This window comes from Plectropomus leopardus, chromosome 7 (genome assembly GCF_008729295.1).
Source record: "Plectropomus leopardus isolate mb chromosome 7, YSFRI_Pleo_2.0, whole genome shotgun sequence".
NCBI classification, from domain to species: domain Eukaryota; kingdom Metazoa; phylum Chordata; class Actinopteri; order Perciformes; family Serranidae; genus Plectropomus; species Plectropomus leopardus.
The window spans coordinates 15,298,954-15,322,197 of NC_056469.1; the positions used below are offsets into that span (position 1 = coordinate 15,298,954).

General features: G+C 38.9%; 2 protein-coding genes across 4 annotated transcripts in view; both read left to right on the forward strand.

Moving 5' to 3' along the window:
* The first annotated feature begins 878 nt into the window (after positions 1–878).
* Positions 879–11,831, forward strand: LOC121945485 (syndecan-2-like). Its single transcript, XM_042489685.1, has 5 exons — positions 879–1,125; positions 6,480–6,612; positions 7,458–7,666; positions 8,138–8,417; positions 8,621–11,831. Exons 1-5 carry the CDS (start codon positions 1,066–1,068, stop codon positions 8,782–8,784), a joined length of 846 nt encoding a protein of 281 aa, XP_042345619.1. The 5' UTR covers positions 879–1,065; the 3' UTR covers positions 8,785–11,831.
* LOC121945484 (carboxypeptidase Q-like) overlaps positions 10,771–23,244 on the forward strand; it is a 30,528-nt gene continuing 18,054 nt past the window's right edge. For 2 of the 3 annotated variants that reach the window (XM_042489682.1, XM_042489684.1), the window contains exons 1-7: positions 10,775–10,840; positions 14,268–14,404; positions 15,390–15,605; positions 15,761–15,877; positions 15,978–16,185; positions 16,831–17,038; positions 23,122–23,233. In XM_042489682.1, the coding sequence (XP_042345616.1) occupies positions 14,275–14,404; positions 15,390–15,605; positions 15,761–15,877; positions 15,978–16,185; positions 16,831–17,038; positions 23,122–23,233 (991 nt within the window). In that variant the 5' untranslated portion in view covers positions 10,775–10,840; positions 14,268–14,274. Of the gene's footprint in view, positions 10,841–14,267; positions 14,405–15,389; positions 15,606–15,760; positions 15,878–15,977; positions 16,186–16,830; positions 17,039–23,121; positions 23,234–23,244 lie in introns of all 3 variants that reach the window. The other variant, XM_042489683.1, reaches the window with a different exon arrangement.

A 23,244-nucleotide genomic window follows, 5' to 3' on the forward strand; every position in this document is an offset into this window, starting at 1 on the left:
TACATCCAGTAAAATATATATTTATATATAAATTAAATCACCCTAAACAGTGGTGATTTAGATAACAAGTTCTTTGTATATTTTTTTTCGCAGGATGTGGACTAAGAGTGTAATTTATGCAGTCATGATGAGTGATGACGGAAAAGCAAAGTGACATCTCCTCTCAGAGCTTACTCAAAAGAAAAAGAAAACTTTCTTCATGGTAAGTTATTTTGGCGCAAAGAAAACTAAAAGTTCAGGGGGGGGGGGGGGGTTCTCTGTAATATTTCAGATTTATGTGTCAGGTGTGACTTTAATGCTTTGTTGTATTTTGCTGTCATAACCATTCTTCTGCACCAGAGGGAGTCATATCTACAGTTAAAAAGTCACTTTATGCATTGACGCTACATATTAAGTGGCAATACACTGTTCAGTCCCTTACCTCAGCTATTTACAGAACACAATTAAAACAGTATTGGATACTAAAATGTGGAATTCTATGTAAAATTGCTGTGAAATAAAGTGCCGAACCTAGGGAGAAGAACATGTAGCCTTTTCCCTAGGTTTGAGGGCAGTTTATTACTAAAAAATAAACGGTGTCATACTGATCAGAATAATTAGGATCATGGACTTTAAATTGGGTGTCGTAAATTGTTAATGAATTATTATTGTTATTATTATGAAAAATTCATAATCCATTAAATAATTTCCCACGCATCCCTTGCACGTTTTCTCCTCATTTTCCTTAAATGTAGCGTCTTTCCCTTGTTATTATACATCTATGGTGTTTCCTTTCACGCTCCTCGTGCAGCGCCTACTTCAACTGACGTCAAGCCGTGCTGACGTCACCGCGGAGCCACGCTGCACTGATCGTCCAAACAACTTTTCCAGAGAAACTTCACTCACACAACGCGCTCAGGAGTCGACCAACAAAGTGCCGAGATTTTACGAAGCAGCCGAAAACACCAGCGAAAAACGTGACCAGGAATTAGCGAAACGACTTTTGTTTCACGTATATTTAAGTTATTTCTTCCTCATTATTTCTCCTTTTGTCTTACAACTGTCGTCTCTTTTTGGAAAGTTAAGATGAGGAATCTGCGGTTGTTGTTTCTCGTCGGGCTGGCGACTGGCTTTATCAGTGAAAAAGTAAGTAGCTTTTAATTTTAGTAGGTTTTCATTAACATGTCGGGGGAAACGAAGGTTATGGTGAGCGAAGGTAAACGAAGACTTGGATGTTGTTTTGGCTCGAAAACGTTGACTTTTTGTGTTTCTTTTATCCCGATTAAAGACGTTAATTAGCCGTTGAGATGCGTCCAGAAAATGCGAGCCTCCATAACGTTTACATTTGTTCTGTCAACAGTTTTGTTTGTTTCCATTTCAGACTTTAAGCTACTGTTCTAGCTTTAACTGCACTTTTTTAAACCCACTCTCCCAAATTGGTGGTCCAGGTGGACGGTGCTTGTAAATCTGTGCTAAAAGTGATCAGCGTGGAAATAAGCGTGGTAGCTGTTTGTAAGCACATGCTAATAATATTCTCCAGGAAGCAACCGTATTTACATTACAGGTATATTAAAGTACGGACGGATTTAGGTTGTGCTGATATTTACCCAGACACTAAGCAGACTATTCAACCCAAGTTCATGCGTCTAGTTGGTGTCAAGTTCACACTGGGCCAAAGTCTGTTTAGCCTCTAGCTCACAACTTTGACATTTCAACCCAAACCAGACCTGGTCTGGATTTCCCACCCACAGAGGGGTTTGTCTAAAATGTCATTATTTGCATGATGAACTTCTGTATTAGACACGAATGAACTCGGATAAAAATGTTCTAAAATGTCTCCCTGTCTTTCTCCCACTCTTGGTGTTTGTGTGTGTGTGTGTGTGTGTGTGTGTGTTGTAAAGCTGGAAAACACCTGGAAATAACAGGCTAAAGCAGACCTCTGCGCATTGTCAGAAGTGCAAAAATATCCTTGCATGATTTATTCACAGTAAAAGTCCCAAACGAGAGCCAGGGAACTCTGCCATCTCAATTCTTGATATTTATGATTTATGGACTGAATATTGTGAAAGAGAAAGCTGAAATCTAATACTGTCCTGAATATGTCTAGCAGGAGCTTGCAAGCAAGTAAACATTGGCTAAATACTGAAAGACTTGTTAAGACAAGGGGGAATAAATAAAATTGAATGTATTTTTCCCCACCTAAGGCCCCATGATTTGTAATCTGAGAATATGTATTATAAATGGATGTGATTACAGAAAAACAGCTTCCTTACAGCTACAGTTGTACTTTTATCATCTTGCAACTGTATGTTGTACTCTGCTCTACACATGCTTTGATTCCCTATCACGTCATGCCACTAATACACAGACTCCAGTTTTAAATTGCAGGGCGTGATGGGTTACGGCGTATATTCAAACTGTCTATTTCTTTGAGCGTGGCTGTAGAATTACTGGTTAGTCAGTCACTGACGTTACTCACATCTGAACGATGAATGTTGAAACAGGATTGTGAGCTTGTGAGCCGGTAGTTGTGTCATTTTCTGGATGGTTGACTCACAGTGAATCCCACTGGGCTAGTCCAGGCAAGCATATCTGTGTGGGTTACAGACCCAACCATAGAAGGCAAGAGGAAGCATGTGACACTGTCACTTTGTATTATAAATGTTTATTTTCACAGTGCTTCTGAAACACGCAGACGACATAAAGATTTAATTGAATAGAACAAGCAAACATTGCACTGGTGATAATCCAGGAATATAAAACAAAAGGTCGACATCTATAGCTGAGGAGAATCAGCATACAATGTAGTCTACCCGAAGTTAATTGATCTCTTAGTTTAAAGTATCGCAGAATTAGTCGCAACATATTAAGCATAACATTGTTCTGTATATACAAGGGAAGAATTACACATCCTGTCTGTCTGACAGCATCTGCTTTGCTGCCAGTCTGTATCTGTGACATTTTGGTGGCTTTGTTGGTTATAGTTAATGTGACTTTCAATTTCAGCACCACATAAAGAGATCTGTAAAACCAGAGCTAGCTAAGTTCTGGTGGTGAGGGGGGTCCTTCTCATACTGCTCTTTGCTCCACCATAAACCTTTTAATATATTAAGCCCCTAAACAAATGAAAATTGCTTCGTTTGTCCAACACTGTGGACTAGGACCTTTAGCTTGGGGTCAGCAGACTCAAATAACTGTGATACATTCTGGCATTTCAGTTTAGGCCATTATCATACCCTCTTGTGTAAAACAAAAAGAGATATTGTTTCTGTCTTTATACCCATGTCTTTCCATACAATCTTACCAAACTCCTGCTCAGATTTAGGGCAACAGAGTTGTAACAAAAACATAAGTAATCCATACTCTGAACTGGCTCATTATTCTTTTATCAGCGAATATCTCATTTGTGAAACCTTTGGAAACTATGACTGCTGTTAATTAAACTGACACATTTGACGTTGAGGTGGGTCAAACATTTTATGACTCTTGCCTTGTTCAAATAAACACCCCCTCTAATGCAGTGTTGTGTGTTGCTGCTGCGATCTAGATTGCGATGACAGGTATGCTGTGTACTTTTGGCTGTTACACGTCACTCTTGACCCAACTGCTCTCTCATTATCGTTCACTTCCAGCTCGTGGAGGAAATATTTTACTGCAACAATAAATCCAGTGGACACACACACACACACACACACACACACACACACAATAAAACGGATTTGTTGATTACAATAATGCACTCCCCAAACACACTATATCCTATTGCATGTCTGTAGTGTTTCATCATTGCGACCTGACTGTTTCCAGAAATCTGTCTTCACTTGAACAAAGCACCGGGACACCAGATGGTTATATACGGCCTGTGTGTATGTGTGTGTGTGTGAGCTATGTACATATGTATGTTTTCCAGATGTGTGTAACCTCTAACTGGCTGAGTCAAATCTCCCAGGTAACCCTGCTGCATAACCTTTTCTTTTATTTAGCCTTTGGGTTTCCTTTTGTATGTTACATTGTACAACTAATCAGTTAGTCATTTAATAGACAAGTATTCCCCAGTACCTCAGATAATCAGTTGTTCAGGTCATTTATCAAGCATAAATGCCAGTCTTTCTCTGGTTCAAGCTTCTCAAATTTTAGGATTTGCTAGTTTTCTCTGTTATTTTTCCTTCTAAACTGTTTCAGTGTTGGACTTTTGGCTGGACATAAGAAATCTGAAGATGTCACATTTATCCAGGAATTTGTGATATGCGTTTGTCTCTGCCTTTATAATAACTTACGGATTAACTAAAAATAAAACAGATTGATCAATAATAAAAATAGTTTAATTTTCTAATAAAAATAGTTTAGCAGCTGCCCTCCTCAGTTTGGATCAGTTTGGTCCCTCCCAGGGCGCACTGTCATTCTAAAATTAGCCTCTAAAGTTTTAGATTTACACATATGAAGAATGTAGTGCAAAGCACTTCAACACAATGAATTGCTTTAAATGTCAGTTTGATCTTTTAAAATGTATTATCTATCATATTGCCCATTTATCAAAATTGCACTATATCTGTAAAATGGTGATAGTCATCATAACAATACAGCCTAGCCCTATATCACTGAGCATGTGAGTGTTTTTGTTTTGAGAACATGTTCATGGTGGAGGTGGTGTGTGTAGCAATCAATCAGTTCAGTAGCACCTAAGATCACAGTAGTAGTAGTTGTGGCCTTAAAAGGGAATCCTGCTCATTCTCAGTATGTACATTGTGTCCCTCCTTCACTGGGACAGTCCAGTCAATGTAGAACTGAGCACGAGTTGCTCTTTTTCAAAGCTATCAAAGAAACCAGACAACCAAGTTCAGTGATGTCCAACCTGGAGCTGTGAGTTTGGCAGGAAATAATAGACTGCTATAAGCTTAGAACTCCCTTTGGCCTTTTACGTTTATTGTAAGCTGAAAGAGTGAGTTTAATGTCTCCTGCAGTAACAGTTTTTAGTGTCTGTGTCTTTCATTTTGACGAGTGCAGCATCTGCTTTTGCAATCCCTGGTTGAAGACAGTAAGAATGTAAGAGCTTCCTCTGCTATTTTAGTCAGCCCTGGCAATGTGACTCTCTGATGTCTTTTGGAAACTGATGTTAATGATTTTCTCTTTGGCCTGTTTTCACCACAATCTGAACACAACATCTGTTTTATGTCATAATGGTTTCTCTCTTGTTACATCTCAGTTAGTACCAATAAAAAATATCAAATGTCTTAAAAAGTCACAAAGGAAAGTGAGCAGAGCGGTTTGTCTTGAGCTTTGATCTACTGTTGTTTATTGGCACTAAAAGTATGGTCTGTGCAAAACTGGCATTATTATGTGAAGTGCTGTGGTTTACAGTGAGTCACCTCTTATTTCTCTTGTGGTATATTGTGAAATGGAAGGCTACTATTGGCATGAGGAGTCTCGCGCAGTAGAATTACTTCCTGTACTTTCCTCAGGTGTAAATATTTATTGGACAAAAAGATCCTCTTCCTGTCAATAGCATCTGTTTAAGGAGAAACATACAGCACCGTTCCTGTCTCCCTCCTTTCCCTCCTTTCTCCAGTCTTCCTCCTTTCTCCCTCTCTCAGCACCTGTGTTAGTGGAAGCATAGTATACATACCAGACATATTTCAGGTCTCAATGGGCCATATTCATCCATGTCTGTGTAAGTATGTGTGTGCTCGTCTGTCTCGCTGTCTTACTACTAACATCTGCTCAGACTCATTATTATCAGGTTGCTTTCTTTGATTTATTTTTCACTAGTCGGCCCAAACCATTTGTTATATTACTGTTTTTCTGAAGTTATCACAGCTTGTTTTAACCTGCTTCAGACATTGAGACGTATTTCATTTTTCATATTTCAGCAAGCTCCTGAATAACTTCACCTATTTAAGTACCTCATTCTTGGTTCAAGCCTAGATTCAAGTGTCAGACAAGTATGGTTTTGGCTTTCATCACACTCCTTTGTGTAGCGTTTGGGTTAGTGGAAGATTGTCCTTCCCTACAACCTCATATATAACATGTTTTTTTCCTGTGTGTGTGTGTGTCTGTCTGTCTGTCTGTCTGTCTGTGTATGTGAGTCCTCATCTCCGTTGTGTGTGTTGCCTTTGAATCTGCTTGATGTCTCCCTCCTCGTCACACACACTTAGATCTCTGTCTGGCTCTGTGAAGCATCCCAAATTACTGCCACACATGAAATGAACATAAAGAGACAGCTTCCTTCTAAATGCACATGCTACAGTACAGATGCAACACGCACTATGGTGAAACTTACAGACACCAGTGAACACACGGTGTAGGTTTTTGGCTGTGAGAGACATTGTTTCACTCCCAAACTGTAGAGACGTTCATGTGTTTTTGATTAGTGGAAGGAATTCTGCAAGTGCGAATAACAGAGAACCGTGTGTCTCCATGCGTCTCCATGTCTCTCCTGTCTTAATTAGTATTTATCTTCTGCTTGAATCATAATACCTGTCTTATTTCTCTCTCTCTTACAGCTTTTTGTGTCCTCCCAGACACCCTCTTCCACGACAGACGACTTGTATATAGAGGGCCACACGTCAGGTGGCCTCCCGATAGATGACGAAGATGGTGATGTTGATGGCTCAGGCTCTGGATCCGGAGACTATGGTGAGGAGAACACTGCCTTTATTTTGTTATTTTTATGCATGGAAGTAATTTTGGATGCAGCATTAGTGGGGTTCATCTTAGTCATAATGTGCTTTTGGGACTTTTTCTGTCTTCAAATTTAAAATTCCTTAGAGGCAGTTAGTTTTACAAAAGCTTTCCTCATTTCACTGTGTTTTATCTGATCTTCTCACTCTTTTGCAAACATCAGACAAATGAGCAATGTATGTCCTGTAGACACAAGTGCTTGTATATTCAGACACAGAAGCGCTCACTCACAGTCTGCCAGATGTTTGTCCTGAGGTGATGTGGAGTTAACCAGGTGACATTTTATTGGAAGCGCACAGATGTCAGATACTCTCTGCCGTCATTATCAGTGACTCACCTTCATGCCCACGGTGAATAATATGCAGGAACATTTAGTGTGTGATCACATTATAAACTCAAATGCGGTTAAGTGAATTCCAGTATGTTATAAAACTCACAGATTGTATTCCTCTTGCGTGTAAATGGAACTGTTTGAGTAGCATCCTGAGGGCACATTTTAACATTGCGTCACTGTCCGATTAAAACCATGTATCTACTAAATGTCAGCCTTATGAGCTGAGACATGAGTAGCAGAATCTTCTCAAACCATGAAGTTACAGTCATTCTCAACAAAATAACAAATACATGATTTCTGCAAAAATAAGATTCTAGCACTATCATGTGTCTGCAGTCTATTTACAGGTGATAGGTACAGATATTGTTTTTTACTCCAAAATCAGTAATGGTGCTAAGTTGACAGGAAACTCACTCTTAAGTGTTGGCATTTATGGTGACTGTCTCCTCAATCTCAACTTTCACAGACGTCACGTATAAAGAAGAGATAGTCAGGAGGATCCTCAACATCTCTCAGACCACAGTCTCCAAAGAAATGGTTCCTACTCAATCGCAGCCAACAGCAACCTCTCCTCAAAACCCATCAACCACAGCAGCAGACAGCCAGGATCCATCAACCACAGTGGAGGAGGACACAGAGACACCGTTTGTATTACCTAAAGGCAATGATGAGGAGGTATGTTCCCTGTCCCTTTACAAAAATCCTTATCTCAAAGTTAGAAAATCTTTATGAATTGATCCCAAGATAAAGCACTTGTAATGTGCCATAGGCTATTTCAAAGATTCAAATATTACAAATGATGTACCCATATATACTTTAAAGAAATGCCTTTGGACATTGTTAATGATTTACAGACTTGCATCCAATTACACTGTTTTCTTCTGACATCTGCATGAACTAAAGCCCTCTCAAGCATACATCTGTTTTATGCATTTTGATATATATGATGTGTGACATGAGATTGTCAGACTTGCTGAGATGTGTTATAATAAAACTTAAAGATACGCAGAGCTTTCACATTTCATTTCCAGCGTCTGTCTCATGGTTTATACAGTGCTAACCAGAAAGTATTCAAAACCCTAGTTTGCCTTTTTTCATCCTTACTTTGTTACCCGGTGCATTTAACTTATTCATACGTTCCTCCAGGTGGCAGGCCCAACAGCTGATTGGTTCACAGAGAGTACCCGTCCCAGCTCCACTAGCGAGCCAAGTGAAACAACTGAATTGGGCATGGACATCACCGTAAACAAAGACACCGAAGAGGACAACAGTCTGGTGTCGACACCCAAAAACCGGAAAGATGAAGTCGAGGAGGTTGACAATGAACTTCTGGAGAAAAATGGCAGAGGCAGCATAATATATGAGATGGACTCCCCTGAAGAGGTGACCTCTGAGAACATGTGGGAGAGGACAGAAGTGCTGGCAGGTAAGGACAGACAGATTTCCATTCAGCTTTACTGCATCTTTACTGTGCCCACATGTTTAATTCACTGAGCTGATTCAGGGAGAATATCTGAAGACAAATCCGATGAAGGTTTTAATGATAAGTTGCAAAATTTGCAAGAATGGATGTTAAGCGCTTTAGAATGAAGAAATAAAAAATAATTTCTTGTTTTCTGTCCTCTCCAGCGGTGATAGCGTGCGGAGTGGTCGGATTCCTCTGTGCTGTTTTCCTCCTCCTCCTCCTTGCATACCGTATGAAGAAGAAGGACGAAGGTAGCTACGACCTGGGAGACACCAAAGTTTCCACAACAGCCTATCACAAAGCGCCTACCAAGGAGTTCTACGCCTAAATTGACCAAAAGGGACTTTAAATGGAGTCTGTCTCCTCCCAGTCAGGACTAAGAATGGATCTATAAACACCTGAAGACGATTCCTCTCGATGAAGTTTGAAGTCAAGCACCTCTGTTCTTCTTCAGTGCCTCCACCATTATTTTTTTCCATCTTTCCTAACTTCTTCCTCTGCTTCCCCTTTACATCTCGCTCTATGATGTTCATTGTTTGTGAAGAAGATCATAAGGGAACAAATAAGACTTTAAAAATAAATTCCTATCATTCCATTCTGGGGAAGGAGTCAGACATTAAATACACATCCTCAATTTCAAGAAAGGAGTCTTTTCTAGAATATCCAAATGGATCACAACTGCTCTAGTCCAGCAAAGTAGTCAGCTTCAGAATACTGAAAACACTGTGCTTTTAGATTCACAATACTTCTGTAAACTGAACCACACTGGGCCGGGCTTGGTTCTGATTTACAGACAGATTTATTGTCGCATATAGCAGAACTACAGCCGGAGCTGTCGCAGCGCAGCTTAACAACACTGAGGAAGTTCACAGAAACATTTGAATAGCCTTAACGCAGTTTGAATACTGGTAATTAAAATGGTACGCTGTATGGGATTAGTATTACAAAGGGCCTTCAAAATTTAAACCCTTTTCCCTTTATTTGAGGTCAAATTTGTTTAACATTTTTCATTGTTACATTTCATTTTCTGTACGCTTTCTGTGCTGAATTGATTTTTTGTTCTTGTGAGGAATGAATATGTTTTTTCATATGCTGTCCAGTATTGGATTGAGAGATTTTTTTACTCTGCAGGTACATATTTTTGTTGTTTTCTCACAGATATTTGACACTTATAGAATTGACCAAATATAAATGTGCTTTATTTGTCTTTTGGAAAATTATTTTACTAGCTTTTTTTAAATGTATTTTGATGTTAAGAGATTATATTTCCTTAAGCCATTTTTAAGATATTTCAGTTTTTTTCATTGCGTTCAGTGGTAGTCTTTAGGCTGTCAACCTTGCATCCAACATAAGTAATATTTTCAGGATTATTTTATTCAGTGACTGAGTGCTGCAAGCACGTGGAACAGGGTTGCTAAGGTAGAGCCAGGGCGAATGACTATAATTCAGAAACCATAGAGGTGACCATCGTTTTCTGAAGCAGCCAAAGCACATTCCTCTCTAACTGTCAGCTATATGCAGCTAGCAATAGCAGGTTTGAACTTAAAGGGACAGTGACATGTAACTGACAGGTGGATAGCAAATCTGCAATTTATTTACTACTCACAAATTATTTTTAATTAGTTGCAAGTAAGATAGTGCAAGCATGTCAGGTTTTAGATGTGTGTTTCCTAATAATCAGTTTACCTCAGCCAGCCAACCCAAAGAGCTTGGGACCTTCTAGAGATTTGGGGAGCTTCAATGAGGATACAGGGGGCAGTTAACAGCACCAACAACAGGGTGGTATTCCCTTTTTTAATAGTGCATAATCTTTGCTTGTATACACCCTGTTAAATATATATATTTTAGTGACAATATTGGGGATTTCCCCTATGTATAGTCTGTGATGAATCTTAACCAACTACCTACTGCCTATTGTGTGTCAAAGAAAAGTGCTTTTTAAATCAGCCTCTTATTGAACAGGGGGAAATGTCTTAGCAGCTTTATTTGTGGCCTTAAACCTTTGTGGATAGGTCAAATAAAAATTTTTAAACCAACTTTGGTCATCAAAATGACTGCGGTCAGTGGTCAGTGCATACAGAGAGGTGGGGATAAGTGGTAAAAATATGAGTTGACCTGTCTCGATCCACACATTCTCAGTGAAATTATATTGTTTTTTAATTCTGTTGCTCTGATTTGAATGACTGAGATCGAGTTCAACTGAGGAATGTTTAATTGGTACAAGCATTTCCTAATAGGATTGAAATGGCAATCTTTGCTTGTTTTTTGATTACCTTGTTTCAAAGGTCACCACCCCCATATGTTGCAAAATGTTTAGTGGCAGTGTTTTTTGGCTATTAAAAGCTTGATCCCCGTTCATGAGGCAGTACCCTCAGTGAAGGTTGGTGAGTAAGGCTACATTTTTTTGTGTGTGTATGTGTTTTTAGTCAAGTCTTAATAGTGTTTACATGATATATTTATCTTTTCCATAATAGAAAATACTATTTTGAAGCAGTTTCAGGTTATATGAATGCAAATGCAAACTACCTATTCACCACAGCTGGATTACCCAGACAAATTCATCACTAACCCACTGTGACTTACTGTTGATAACGTGAAATGTGTCAGGCACTGGAACCCTCTGTGCCTTGCAATACATCGTATATATTCATTTACAGCTGCTTTGACCTTTGAGCTGTACAGAACCTCAACTGGATTAATTCTGGGCGAGACTGCTGTGCTGTTGGTCCAGGAAAGACACATACATTTTTGTTAGTATGGACAACAGGAATGTCAGAGAAATGTCTGACATAAACTGTACCCATAGAGGGTTAGGACAACAACCTTTCTGTTCTAGGATCTCTGTAAGGTATACAGTATGCTGATGATACTATAATTTATATGTATTAATTTATACTTGCTTATGCTAAGACTATAATCTGGATTAATATGCCAGTGATAAACTGGGATTGTACAGTATATAGTCATGATCGAGTCTTTGTGCCCACTGCTCAGTTTTGTTTTTAAATGTCTTGTTTTTAGTGTTTTTGACAAGCTTCGGTTCAATTCATTTTCAATTTCAGTATCAGTTGTCTAGATTTTCTTAAACACCTTTTTTTTATCTAAATACATGCCATAAATAATTACATAGGAATAATAAGTTCCTTGTAAATATATTCAAGCTTTAATTTTCAGTTTAATCGAAATTGAATATGAATTGCCTGAAGCCTTGAGTTGAACAAATAAACGCCTACACAAAGGTGGCAACCAACCAAAAATCGACTTGCAGATAAGATGGTCACATAAATCCACGAGTTGGCCAAGAGAGAACTGTGTTGCTGAAATTGTGTATTTTATGAGGTTCACTACATCATAAAAGATGCAGCTTTAATGCAATTCTAAAACTGGTTTGTCATTTTTTGGCTTCTTGGACTGAGCATACATTCATACTTCATTCTGATACACATATCCATAGACAGCAAATGCATTCACTCAACAGCATCTCTGTTAATGTTTAACCACCTATGTCCTTACTTTCTGCCATCTTATTGACCCATTTGCCTTTCATCCCACCTTCCCATTTTAAATGTACACAAAATCTTTGTACTGTTTGCCTCTTAGGCAATAAGGTCGTGTTTCAATAGAGTATTTTGGAACTGCTGTGTTGTATTACTGTGTGAAAAGAAGACAAAGTCAAGATCAGATTCTGTAGCAGGTCCTCTAATCATTCTACAGAAATTACATAAAAGCTCTGACTGGACACTCAAGTTTGTAATGAGTAACTAGTCATGTAACTATGTGTTCAATGTTCCTACATTGAAAGGTCAGCTGTAGGTCAAAGCACTCGGTTGTAGCTTTTGTTCCAACTTTTTTGCACAGTAGCGCAGAAAAAATATTTCCTCCAAGCCTCAACAAACATCCTCTTAAAAATGTAGATGCCAAAAAGAAAAGTTTTCAAACCACTGTGTTAAACCAAGCCAGCAGCATGTGAATGGAGCCAAATGGTCCGATGTTTTTCAAACTCGATAATGCAGAGAGGAAAACACAAATGGCAAATGACAGTGAAATAAGAGGCTGGTGAAGCACAGGAAGACACTACATATCATATATGATTATATAAAAAGCAAGTGGCTGAAAGCAAACAGGAGTTAACCTTCTGTAAATTCAAAAATAAAGTAAAATACTGAGGTAGTAGTTGAGTGTAAGAAAAGTGTAAGTAAACTTTAATCAGACCCTACTCACAGGGTGGGACAGTCACAGTGAAGGCCAATGACTGCTGAGGAACGCAGATGATTAGTGGTAGAGGACAGGGGATGAAAACCACAGAGTGAGATGTGGGCAGAGAAGTGCTGTGTTGTCCACAGTGTCAATTCAATACATATCCAAGCACTGGAAATCTTTTGACGAGTAAAAGAGTTGACAAGGAGATGTTGAAATTTTAGAAGTAGACACATTATATAATTGTGCCCCAAAAAACGTTATAATCTGTTTTCTTTGCAATGTGAGAATAAGGCAACATTGATAGGGATACACCTTCTGCAATTTAATAGTCCCAAGTAACAATAATATAGTTCATAGACCATGCTCTATTATTTCATTGAAAAGAAGTATCTGGTTCTGCAGCAGCACCTGATACTTCTCTATCTATAATCACATCTTCATACAATGCTAACTATGATTACAAGAGTATGGTATTTCTCCAGAAATGTCAGTTTTGAAACAAAGCACAATCAAACATTTGAGAGCTCAGAGCTCATCTCAAACACTTGTTTTTGCTGAGATTACATATGGGATGTAATTATGTCTGCATTTTTAGTAAAAGGCATGTACAATCTTTAAACTCTTTTAACATACTTTATATTTAAACAGAGAGTCAGATGTAAACTGAAATTAAGAATTTTTATTCATTATTTAATTGGCCCAGTAAAGTTTAGTCTTCAAAGCAGGATCAATGACAAATTTTATTTCAGTTTTTTTAAACTATATTTAGAAAATGACTAATAAATCTACCTTGTACCTTGTACCTTCAGTACATCAGTGTTTGCGTGGGCTGCATGAGCTACTTCCCCTCAAAGCCAAAAACCAGCCAAGTCAGTCTGAAACTCTGGGGGTGCTCCAAAGACAGTGAAAATCAGGGGGAATCACAGAATGGTGTCTTTTTTAATACCCAAATGAGCTTTATTCTATTTTAGTGTGCTCGTTTCAGAAACAGAGAATGTTCCCATACAGTCATAACATGATCCCCTGGTTTCTCTCAGTGTCATCAAGAACATTATTAACCATTCATTGTTCATGGAGCAGCTCCAGACCTTATGACATCACAAATTTGAGTTTTGACTGTCTTTGGTGACTTAATGAACTAAAATAACCCAAAATATAGCGTGAACAGTAAGTAAGTGAGTAAGGTTACACTTTCATAAACTGTATTGCAACAGAACCTACAGAGACGGCGCTTTTATTGTGAAACGGTGGGAACGGAAGTCTACATTTCATTCAGCACGCTGAATCAGCGCGCGCAAACGGTGTTTACATTCAGGTGTTAGTATAGTTGAAAACACGGATGTATCATGACATATTAGTCAAGTCTTGTAACGTCAACAATAACCTAGACTCCACCTTAGCGGGGCGGGTTGGTGTTTGTGATGTTTTATGGTGGTTAGGAATCAAGTTTTATGATAATTGTCTAAGAACTTTCTCTCCATCCCGAGTTCTTCATATACTCCTCATTCTGATATCCACTATCGTCAGTATGCATTTGTTGGATTGATGATGTGCTGTTAGTTGCGCGGGTTTATTTAAGCAAAAGATGTTTTGTGCAATGATGTTTTCCAGTCTGAAGATGGCCCAGAAAGGTGAACCGCCATTTCTCCTCTTCCTCTTCTCGCTCCTCTTCCTGCTGTCGCCTCCGTGTGACTGTGACCCTCAGGATGCTGGCTCCATGGATGTATCCAGTCCCGCTGCAAGCAACGGTAACACAAACCCTCCTACCCGCAGACATGTAGTTATGGGAAGTTAGGGTTATGTATATGTATGGATATCAGGGTTGCCATCAGTTTAATTTTAATTAATTCAGTCAGACAGGTTGATTTGTGCACAGCCACACATGTGTTTTCACTTACTGGCTAATTAGACTTGTAGTCAGGTTGAATTGTGGTGGCTCTTTGCTGGGAACAGCAAGATGTCACCAATCTTATAATAACAATATGAGACCAAGAGCTGTTACATTTAGTTCACTAACTTTTCGGTCGATTCAAGGAAAATGAATTGCCAACTATTTTTTTTTTTTTTTTTTTTAGCAAAAATGTCAAACATTTACTGTTTCCAGCTTACTTAACTCTTTAACACTTGGATCCACATCGGTTTTCCTGTGCTGTGTTCAGAAGTCTTTAACATGAGTTTAAACTTCTGAAACCTGAGAAAATTAGTTCGGTTTCTTTCAAAAATGTAGAGAAAAACATAATGAGCAACTTGGTAAGAAATGTTCTGCAAAATGCAAAATGCAAAAAAAAAATAAAAAATAGTACAAAGTGACAACGAACTTACCTTAAAATTAGATGGGGGAAGCATTAAATATTATAACTAATTATATGTAGCACTTGCTTAAGGTCATTTTGTTTTGTGTCTGTTTTTTTGTTGTTTTTTCTCTTTTTTGCCTATTTATTAGGTATTTTTCTTGTAACTTTTACTAATTCCTTGCTAATTTTTGGCCATTTCTTGTCAAGTTACTTATCACTGTCTTCCCTTGTTTTTGAAAGAAATATAGCCAATCTTCTCAGAGTTCAAATGGTTAAAGTGAGAATTTCCTGCTTTTCTATGTCATTTATGATAGTAAATGTCTTTGGGCTTTGAGCTGTTGATTGGACAGAAAAAGCAAAGTATAGACATCACTTTGGACTCTTGGAAATTGTTTTGAGCATTTTTTACATTTTTTGTCGTGTTTCTGTGTGAACCCAGTCTCAGACATCGCTAAAGAGGTAGCTGGCTATGCTGACGTGGCCCAACAGATCATTGACCTGGCTGTGTATGGAGCTGCCCAGAATCGCTCTTACAACCGGCTGGCCGACTTCACCGACACCATAGGGAACCGTATCAGTGGCTCGCACAACCTTGAGAGAGCCATCGAATACATGTTCAATGCTATGACACAGGATGGGCTGGATGTACTTTTAGGTGAGTATGCCGTGTTATCTATCTCGCTTGGATGCAAGAAGGGAGAAGTGTGCAATGAGGATACATTTTACACAAACTAAGGGATCTCTTACAGCAATGCGCTCTGCTGACTGTAACAGTGGTTTTGTTTCCCCTTTCACCCTTTTCCTCTCCAGAGCCAGTCAAAGTCCCACACTGGGTGAGAGGGAACGAGAGTGCTGAAATGATTGCACCAAGGGCCAAAAGTCTGGCTATACTGGGACTGGGAAGCAGTGTAGGGACACCACCTGAGGGTAAAGCCCATACTACTGTGTTAGATAAAATCATTTTAAAGCTCGTCATTTGCCATCTACTTCAGTTTTACTTTCCCATATCTGTCTCTTATCTCTCCAGGTATTGAAGCAGAAGTATTGGTTGTTAATTCATTTGAGGAACTGAAGCACCGCGCCAACGAGGCCATAGGGAGGATTGTTGTCTACAACCAACCATTTGTCAACTACGACACGTCAGGGCCTTACCGTGTTGATGGTGCCTCTGAGGCAGCCAAAGTGGGAGCTGTGGCCGCGCTCATTCGATCTGTTACTCCATTTTCTATTAACAGGTATTGATTGATTGATTGATTGATTGAAATCTTTATTTCAAACATGTAAACATGTAAAAGAGTAAGTAAACAAACAGAAGAAAACAAAACAAGGAAAGCAAAATAGCATTTACAAACAAACTATCTACCTACCCAACGACTGAATGACCGATAGGCCAACTGACCTACGTACCTGCCTACATGAGGAAAATGTATTAAAGTTAGGGATACACAATATTGGATTTTTTGCAAATATCCCATATAATAACACATTTGGCCAATAACCAATGCTGACATCAATATACAGTATCCACTTTTTTCCACCTATTTTTTATGATTGTCAAGTCTCTTCTTTAGTGGAATTAACATCATATTATGCATACTCTCATCACGATGGCCCTCCAATAGATGGCGACTATAAAATACAATGCTTTTTCGTGTATGTAAAATTCAATTATTGTACTTTTTTTTTAAAAAAAAAAGGTTAAACTTTGGGATGATGTTTTATCCATGTTCACTTTGTTAATAAAAAAAAAGTTTGTGACAGAAATATCTGCCAATACTTGCGGATGATATTAACGTGCATCCCTGGTTAAAATGTCTTTGGTGTAATGATGATTTAATCAGAAGATTCATAGGTCTCTGTCTGTGTGTCTCTCTTTTTAGTCCCCACACAGGTGTGCAGCACTACCAAGATGGAGTGAACCACATCCCCGCAGCCTGTATCACTGTGGAGGATGCTGAGCTGATGTGGCGCATGGCACAGAGAGGGCAGAAGATCATTGTCCGACTCACAATGGGAGCCAAGAACTTGCCGGATGCTTTCTCCTATAACACAGTGGCTGAGATAAAAGGCTGGCAACACCCTGAGCAGGTAGACCTCACACTCCCGTCACAGACACCTGTCTGTCTGACGCATTAATACCAAGGAGGTTACATTTTCGGGTCAGTTTGTATGTTTCTCAGTAAGATTATGGAAAAACTACTGTCTTAATCTTCATGAACCTTTATGTGGTATCGGTTGAGGTAAATTCCATTAAATCTCAGAGCAGGGGCACCTGGTGGCTCAGTGGATAGAGCTGTGCCCCATGCACAGAGGCTGTGGCCTCACCACAGCGGCCACGGGTTCGAATCCAGCCTTGGCCCTTTGCTGCATGTCTCCCCCTCTCTCTCTCCCCCTTTCACTCTCACACTGCCCTGTCAATTAAAGGCAATAAAAGCCAAAAAAATAATCTGGAAAAAAAACCCACACAAATTATTTTACTTCGGAAACATTGCGAGAAAGGGTATTTGCAGAATAACTGGCATACTTCTTAAGTTCAATAGTGACAAAACATAGCCAATTGTAGACATGTGAAGAGTCCATATCACTACTAGTAGTCCTCCGGGGTCGCCTACACATTTAGCGGCCCAAACTTCATACAGAAAGCAGTCGTCATGGAGCACTCAGGGACAGTGGTTTCATGGGAGGACCGATAAAATTGTAACACAACCACAACAATGCTTTATTGTCAAACTCAGGTGTGGTTATGAAAACAAAAATACACATTATGCAACTAATTATACTCTGACTCGCATACAAATGTGATCTATCCACAATAAACTCCATCAGAGATATGAATTTAAATTTGACTCAAGTAAAAATGTCTATTTTTCTAACATACAGCTTTTTGTAACAGCTAACTTTGATAACACGCTGCTATGTTCATGATGTTATTTCCGTCTAAGCATTTGATATTTGTACATATGTACATGGTAGTGATGTGTTTTGTGGCTTTCACAAATGTATGTTGAGTATGTGAAATATTCCCAATTTATAAGCACATGATAAATTAACAGATGAGAGGATGAGGCTTCACCTAAGCACAACCATATTTTAACAAAGTTTTGGAAATGCATCCAGACTTATATAGTGGTTTTGCTCACAGATTTGCATATCATAGAAAACTAGACTACTGGCCTTGACGGAGTATCTTCTCATGCAGTGGGCTCTTTTTTTCCAGTCTTTTGGGTCAAATCTTTTTGGGTGGGCCCTCCACATCAATTGTACAGGAAAACAGATGTCCTCAGAAAGACTCAGTTATTATGTCCCTGTCTCTCTCTTAATTAGTCTTTCTCTCTCTTCTCCTTGGTTTGGTGAGACGAGGAAAGAATAGTGTAACCTCTTTTCGCCGACTCCAGATATTCCCACAGCTGTTTAGGCTGCCTGTATTTTGCAGATGTGTGTGATCTAATCTTTCCAGAGAAGCGATGAGGCGCATCTTGGTTGGAAATTCTGACAAAATTCACTTTCAGTTAGTCAGCATTAATTATGTTGCTATGGAGAAACAGCATTGTGTAAACAAACTATTAATCTGTTAATCATCTTGTTTTGGATGTGTTTTGAAAAATGTTTTTTTTGTCCCTTGGAAGTAGAAGTTTTCAGTGTCTTGTGAAAATTCCCAAGAATAGTTCCTGCCATGGCTTCCTATTTACACAAATCCCTGAACTCTTTTTGTATGAAAACAGTTATTTAAATTACAACAAGCCAGACATTCCTGCAATTTTCACAGACCACTGCAAGTTTTCTACTGGCAAATCTAAACAGCCCAAATAAAATTACAGGCCTGCTGAAATTAAACTATCCTTATATGGTACAAAGTTATGATTTGTGAACACATGTTGATGTAAATACACATAATGATCACTTAAATCTACTTTGGGGTATATATTCCTGAACTGCAACACTGCAACCTGTTATCATTCTCCATTTTTGTTTTCAATTTTCTGAATTTGTAAAGCAGTAGAATGCTGTGTGTGAAACTTTTGAGTCAATAGGGATTAGCGGTGTTGTTTAATTTAAATTTATGCACTAGATCCAAAATCACAAATCACAATTTTCCTCAGAGGGCTCCACAGCATATGACATCCACTGTCTTTGGACTCTCACAGCAGATAAGTAAAAACTCCCCCCAAAAAAATCCTTTAACAGGGAAAGAAAATGGTAGAAACCTTAGGGAGAGCAGCTGAGGAGGGAGCTTGGTAGGAACATTTACCCACAAATAGGATAAAACAATCTGATTCCAGTCTGCATTGTACAAAATGTGTCATGCACAAAAGAGTAGACACACATAGAGAGACACCTACGTACAACTTATAGTTGCCACTTCTCTGACTATTACACATGTTAATCATAGAATATAGAATATGTCTTGCTCTAAGTCAGAAGCACATCATTGCACAAACTAAACACATTCCCTAAAACCAAATTGAAGCTCTGTAGTGCAGTGTCACACGATGTTACAGTCACGTCCTTCACACACATGTGGGTAAAGACTCAGACACGTTCAGCAGGTAGAACCTGATAAACCACCAAGGTGCTGCTGCACAAATCTCCAAATACATGCTACTCTGTTTGCAGAGGAGGCAGTATGATAGAAAAAAAATCCCACTAACGCTTCTGTCATACCAGAAGAGGCATGCTCAGCACACGGTGCCCAATGTGGGTACATAGTCAGGACTAGTGGGCTGATTTAACTTGGAGTTCTTGGAAGAAACAGTCTGAAGGTCTTTAGTGTCTGCTCAGAGCTGTTGCATCTGTCTGAAGAAAAGTAGAAAAGAAGCAGGATAAACATCCACAGGGACAGCCCCTGACGAATTGAACTAGCTTGTCCTAAATAGCTGAGTAGGGTATGTAAATTGTAGCAGCTCTGATTTGTGAAGATAAGCGGTAAAACCCATGTGAAGCAAACTGCAGCATAGCAAGAAAACAGGAGAGAAACTTCTTATAAGACTTGACCCACAGAATTTCCATTTTCCATTTCCATGTATCACACACTTCACGCCTGTGTGATATTTCCACAGTGTCCTGTGATCATGGCGTGTACTAATATATGTGGATGTTGTCTGGAGCCTGGGTGTTGTAATTGTTGTTAAGGAAGTGTCCACATATCATTTGGGACAGAGCCGTCTGTACATATTGTAACATCTGACAAGATATGTTTTGTTGGCCAATGAAGGTAGATGGTGATTGAGGTGGGAATTTCCCAGGAGTGTGACCATGAACTGTGTGTAAGCCTGAGCTCCCTCACAGCCTCTTGAGCCTGCAAATATATCACATCCTAACATCATAGTCCGAGACTGCCCAAACACAAGATTCCTGACTTTGATCGCTAACAGATCACACACTTAGTTTGTATGATATTGTGTCCAATGTATTTCCAAAGCTCCCACTGTGTGTAATTCAAGTGAATGGTGTTCTAGCAGTCTCTCTTGTTCAATATGTGGAAAATAAGTGGAGCTAACTGAGAAATCAGTCAGTAGACTTGGATTAGAGGAACGTCGCTGATGTAAGCTGTTACTATTCTGATCTGGGAACCAACGTTTAGTTGCTCATTATAGAAAAAGGAAATGAAACACATGGCATGGTTGACATCATTTCTGGCTCTGCAACTTAGTGCTCCAGCTGGCAGTAGCAGCAGTTGTGGTTGGGCTCTGTGTTTGTGTGTGTGTGCGTGTGCCCACGTTCATAGAAAGATGTACATTTGGGGTTTAGTGAGTCATTTCCACAGTTTAGCCTTTAAGAGCCAGTCAGAGTCATCTGAGAGGGATGAGTTGTGAGAATTTTTTCCACCCACTCAACTTCCACATCTTCCATCCTTTTTCATGAAAATGTTTCTTCAATAAATCTAAAATATCCTGATGTGTAGGCTATCTGTTTATGGTTACGGCTTAAACACAAATCATGCTGCGTGACAGTGATTTTGTCAGTGTGTATTTAGGGAAAATGCTTTTTATTCCCATCTAAACTACGTACATGTCACTGAACTTTTTTTTTCATACTGATCTCTCTTGATTTAAACTAATTGACTACAACATATTTGGCTGTCTCCTCATCAAAACTACATTTATGCTATGCCAGTAATAAAAAAGCAAGCGGTCAGAATTTTGACAATTATAAAGGTAATTTCTTGGAAACAAAACCCAACTTAAGAATGGAGCACATTGAACACTTGAAGAAAAACAAGGTCTTTTTTGAAACTTAAGGGGACATGCAGTGAAGTAAAAGTGAATGTTGACAAATGTAAAAGCTCATGTAAAGTACACATACTCCCAAAAAACTGAAGCAGTGTAACTAAGTATCATAACTTTGTTGCATTACACCACTGGGTAACTGTACACCTTAGTAGAGTTACAGTGTAGCAATATAAAGTCAACAGGAGCAGAAGGAGCTTTCTGAGGTTAACATATGTTAGAATTTCTGTACAACGGAAAAATAATCCATGTGGGGTTTAGATTAATATAAATGTCCTAATGCTTTCAACACTGCAGCTGTGCTGAATTATTACAAGATCAGTGTGTTTATGAGCTGATTCCAACTCAAAGACTGGATTGTGAAATCCCCAATGCATGCGGTAACCTGGGATAAACCCTTACATGGAAAACTTACATGTTAGAGGAAATTTAGAGGAAGACATTTTTGGTATTGCAGGACCACTTAAGTGATTCATGGATCTTGAACTCAGCACCTTATCTGTATGTCTTTGTGTCTTGTGTGTATGTGTCTCATAGTCCCAGCTGATGTATGACCATGTCATGCTGAAAGCATTTAAAAGTGTAGACTAATCATTTTTCTAATGTTAATACTATTAAATTAATGTTTCAGGTATGTTGGTGGAGTATTCACCTTAAGTAAATACAAATATTTATGGAAATTATAACAAGACAGAGTCCACAGCCATGATAGTGGCTCTTTTAGGTGTACTGATGCAGCGGTGCTTTGAGGTAAATGCTAATGTCAGCATACTAACAACTTTACGATGCTATTCTAATTATGTTGTAAATTTCTTGGTAATTTATTTGTCAAGAACCAACTTGTAAAAGGGAAAGGAAGGCAACATAAATATATTTTTGGTAAAATAAAGTTATTTATCAACCAAGGAAATTCAGATTACCATGACAAACAAAATGTGAGACAAAACTACAAAGGAAAGGTTTTATAAAGGAAGGATAGGTTTTAAGTTAATCCTTTAATAAGTGAAAACTTTTACCTGTTGGTGGTTCAAGCAGATTCATCCTCCTGCCACTACAAAATGTATGCACAAAATTTCATGGCAATCCATTAAATAGTTGTTGAGAGGAGAAACACTCACTCTCGTTTGACTGGAATGTGTGGCCTCTGGGTCATTGTCCACACTCAGCTTGCTCAGGTCAGAAATGTTTTGTAACCTGGAACATCAGGTCATCCCACTGACGGGAATCCCTCCCCATAAAATTCCTGGAATCTGGCATATAACTCCAAACTGTGTGTTTTCATCTTTGTTTTCCTGTTTTTGTGAAACTGTCTGTCCTTGCTGATAAAAAATACTGAGTCACTTTGAGCCATGTCGAGTGTGTGTGTGTGTGTGTGTGTGTGTGTGTGTGTGTGTTTGTTTGTTTGTTTTAATAAAATGTCGACAAGATATGGGTCAGAAAGCGTTATCTGATCCTGCTCTCTTGCAATTGGATTCCGATTAGACATGGCCAAGCTGAATGAATACACCCCTTTCTGAAAGGGATGGATCAAATTTTGAAGGGTGGTTGTATGAGGTAGTTAATTCATAGTCAGTGTATTTCCTACAGTACATGACGGTCCAAGTTTGGGTAAGCAGAATCGAGTACTAATACAGAATAGCTCAATAGCTTCAGTGGCCTATTGGAAGTTGCTGTTAATCGCTGATACAGATTTTAAGTCAGTGGGCCTTTTTTAGGTGGCTATAATAACTTTTGTCGCTGACCCTTCCAAAGCAGCACATTGATTAGCTCCTGTGTCAGTACTCCTTTCTGCTTTTCCAACTGGTGAAGTGCCAACAGCTATTTACTGTAGATAATACACTGACTATGACCAAGTACCTCATACTATCACTACTATCACTTTAAGTATCCCACCACAGTTTCTCATGTCTATGTTTGTATCTCTTTTTCTGTCAAATCCACTAGGTTGTCTTACTGGGCGGCCATTTGGACAGTTGGGATGTGGGCCAAGGTGCCATGGATGACGGAGGTGGAGTCATGATTTCCTGGGAGGCCCTGTCACTCATCAAAAACTTAGGTAATATGAAA

Bases quoted from the DNA above. Each gene is read 5' to 3' on its own strand.
- LOC121945485 (XM_042489685.1), top strand. From the start codon at position 1,066: ATGAGGAATCTGCGGTTGTTGTTTCTCGTCGGGCTGGCGACTGGCTTT. The intron at 1,126-6,479 runs GTAAGTAGCTTT...TCTCTCTTACAG, and splicing joins CTGGCTTTATCAGTGAAAAA to CTTTTTGTGTCCTCCCAGAC. The intron at 8,418-8,620 runs GTAAGGACAGAC...TGTCCTCTCCAG, and splicing joins GAGGACAGAAGTGCTGGCAG to CGGTGATAGCGTGCGGAGTG.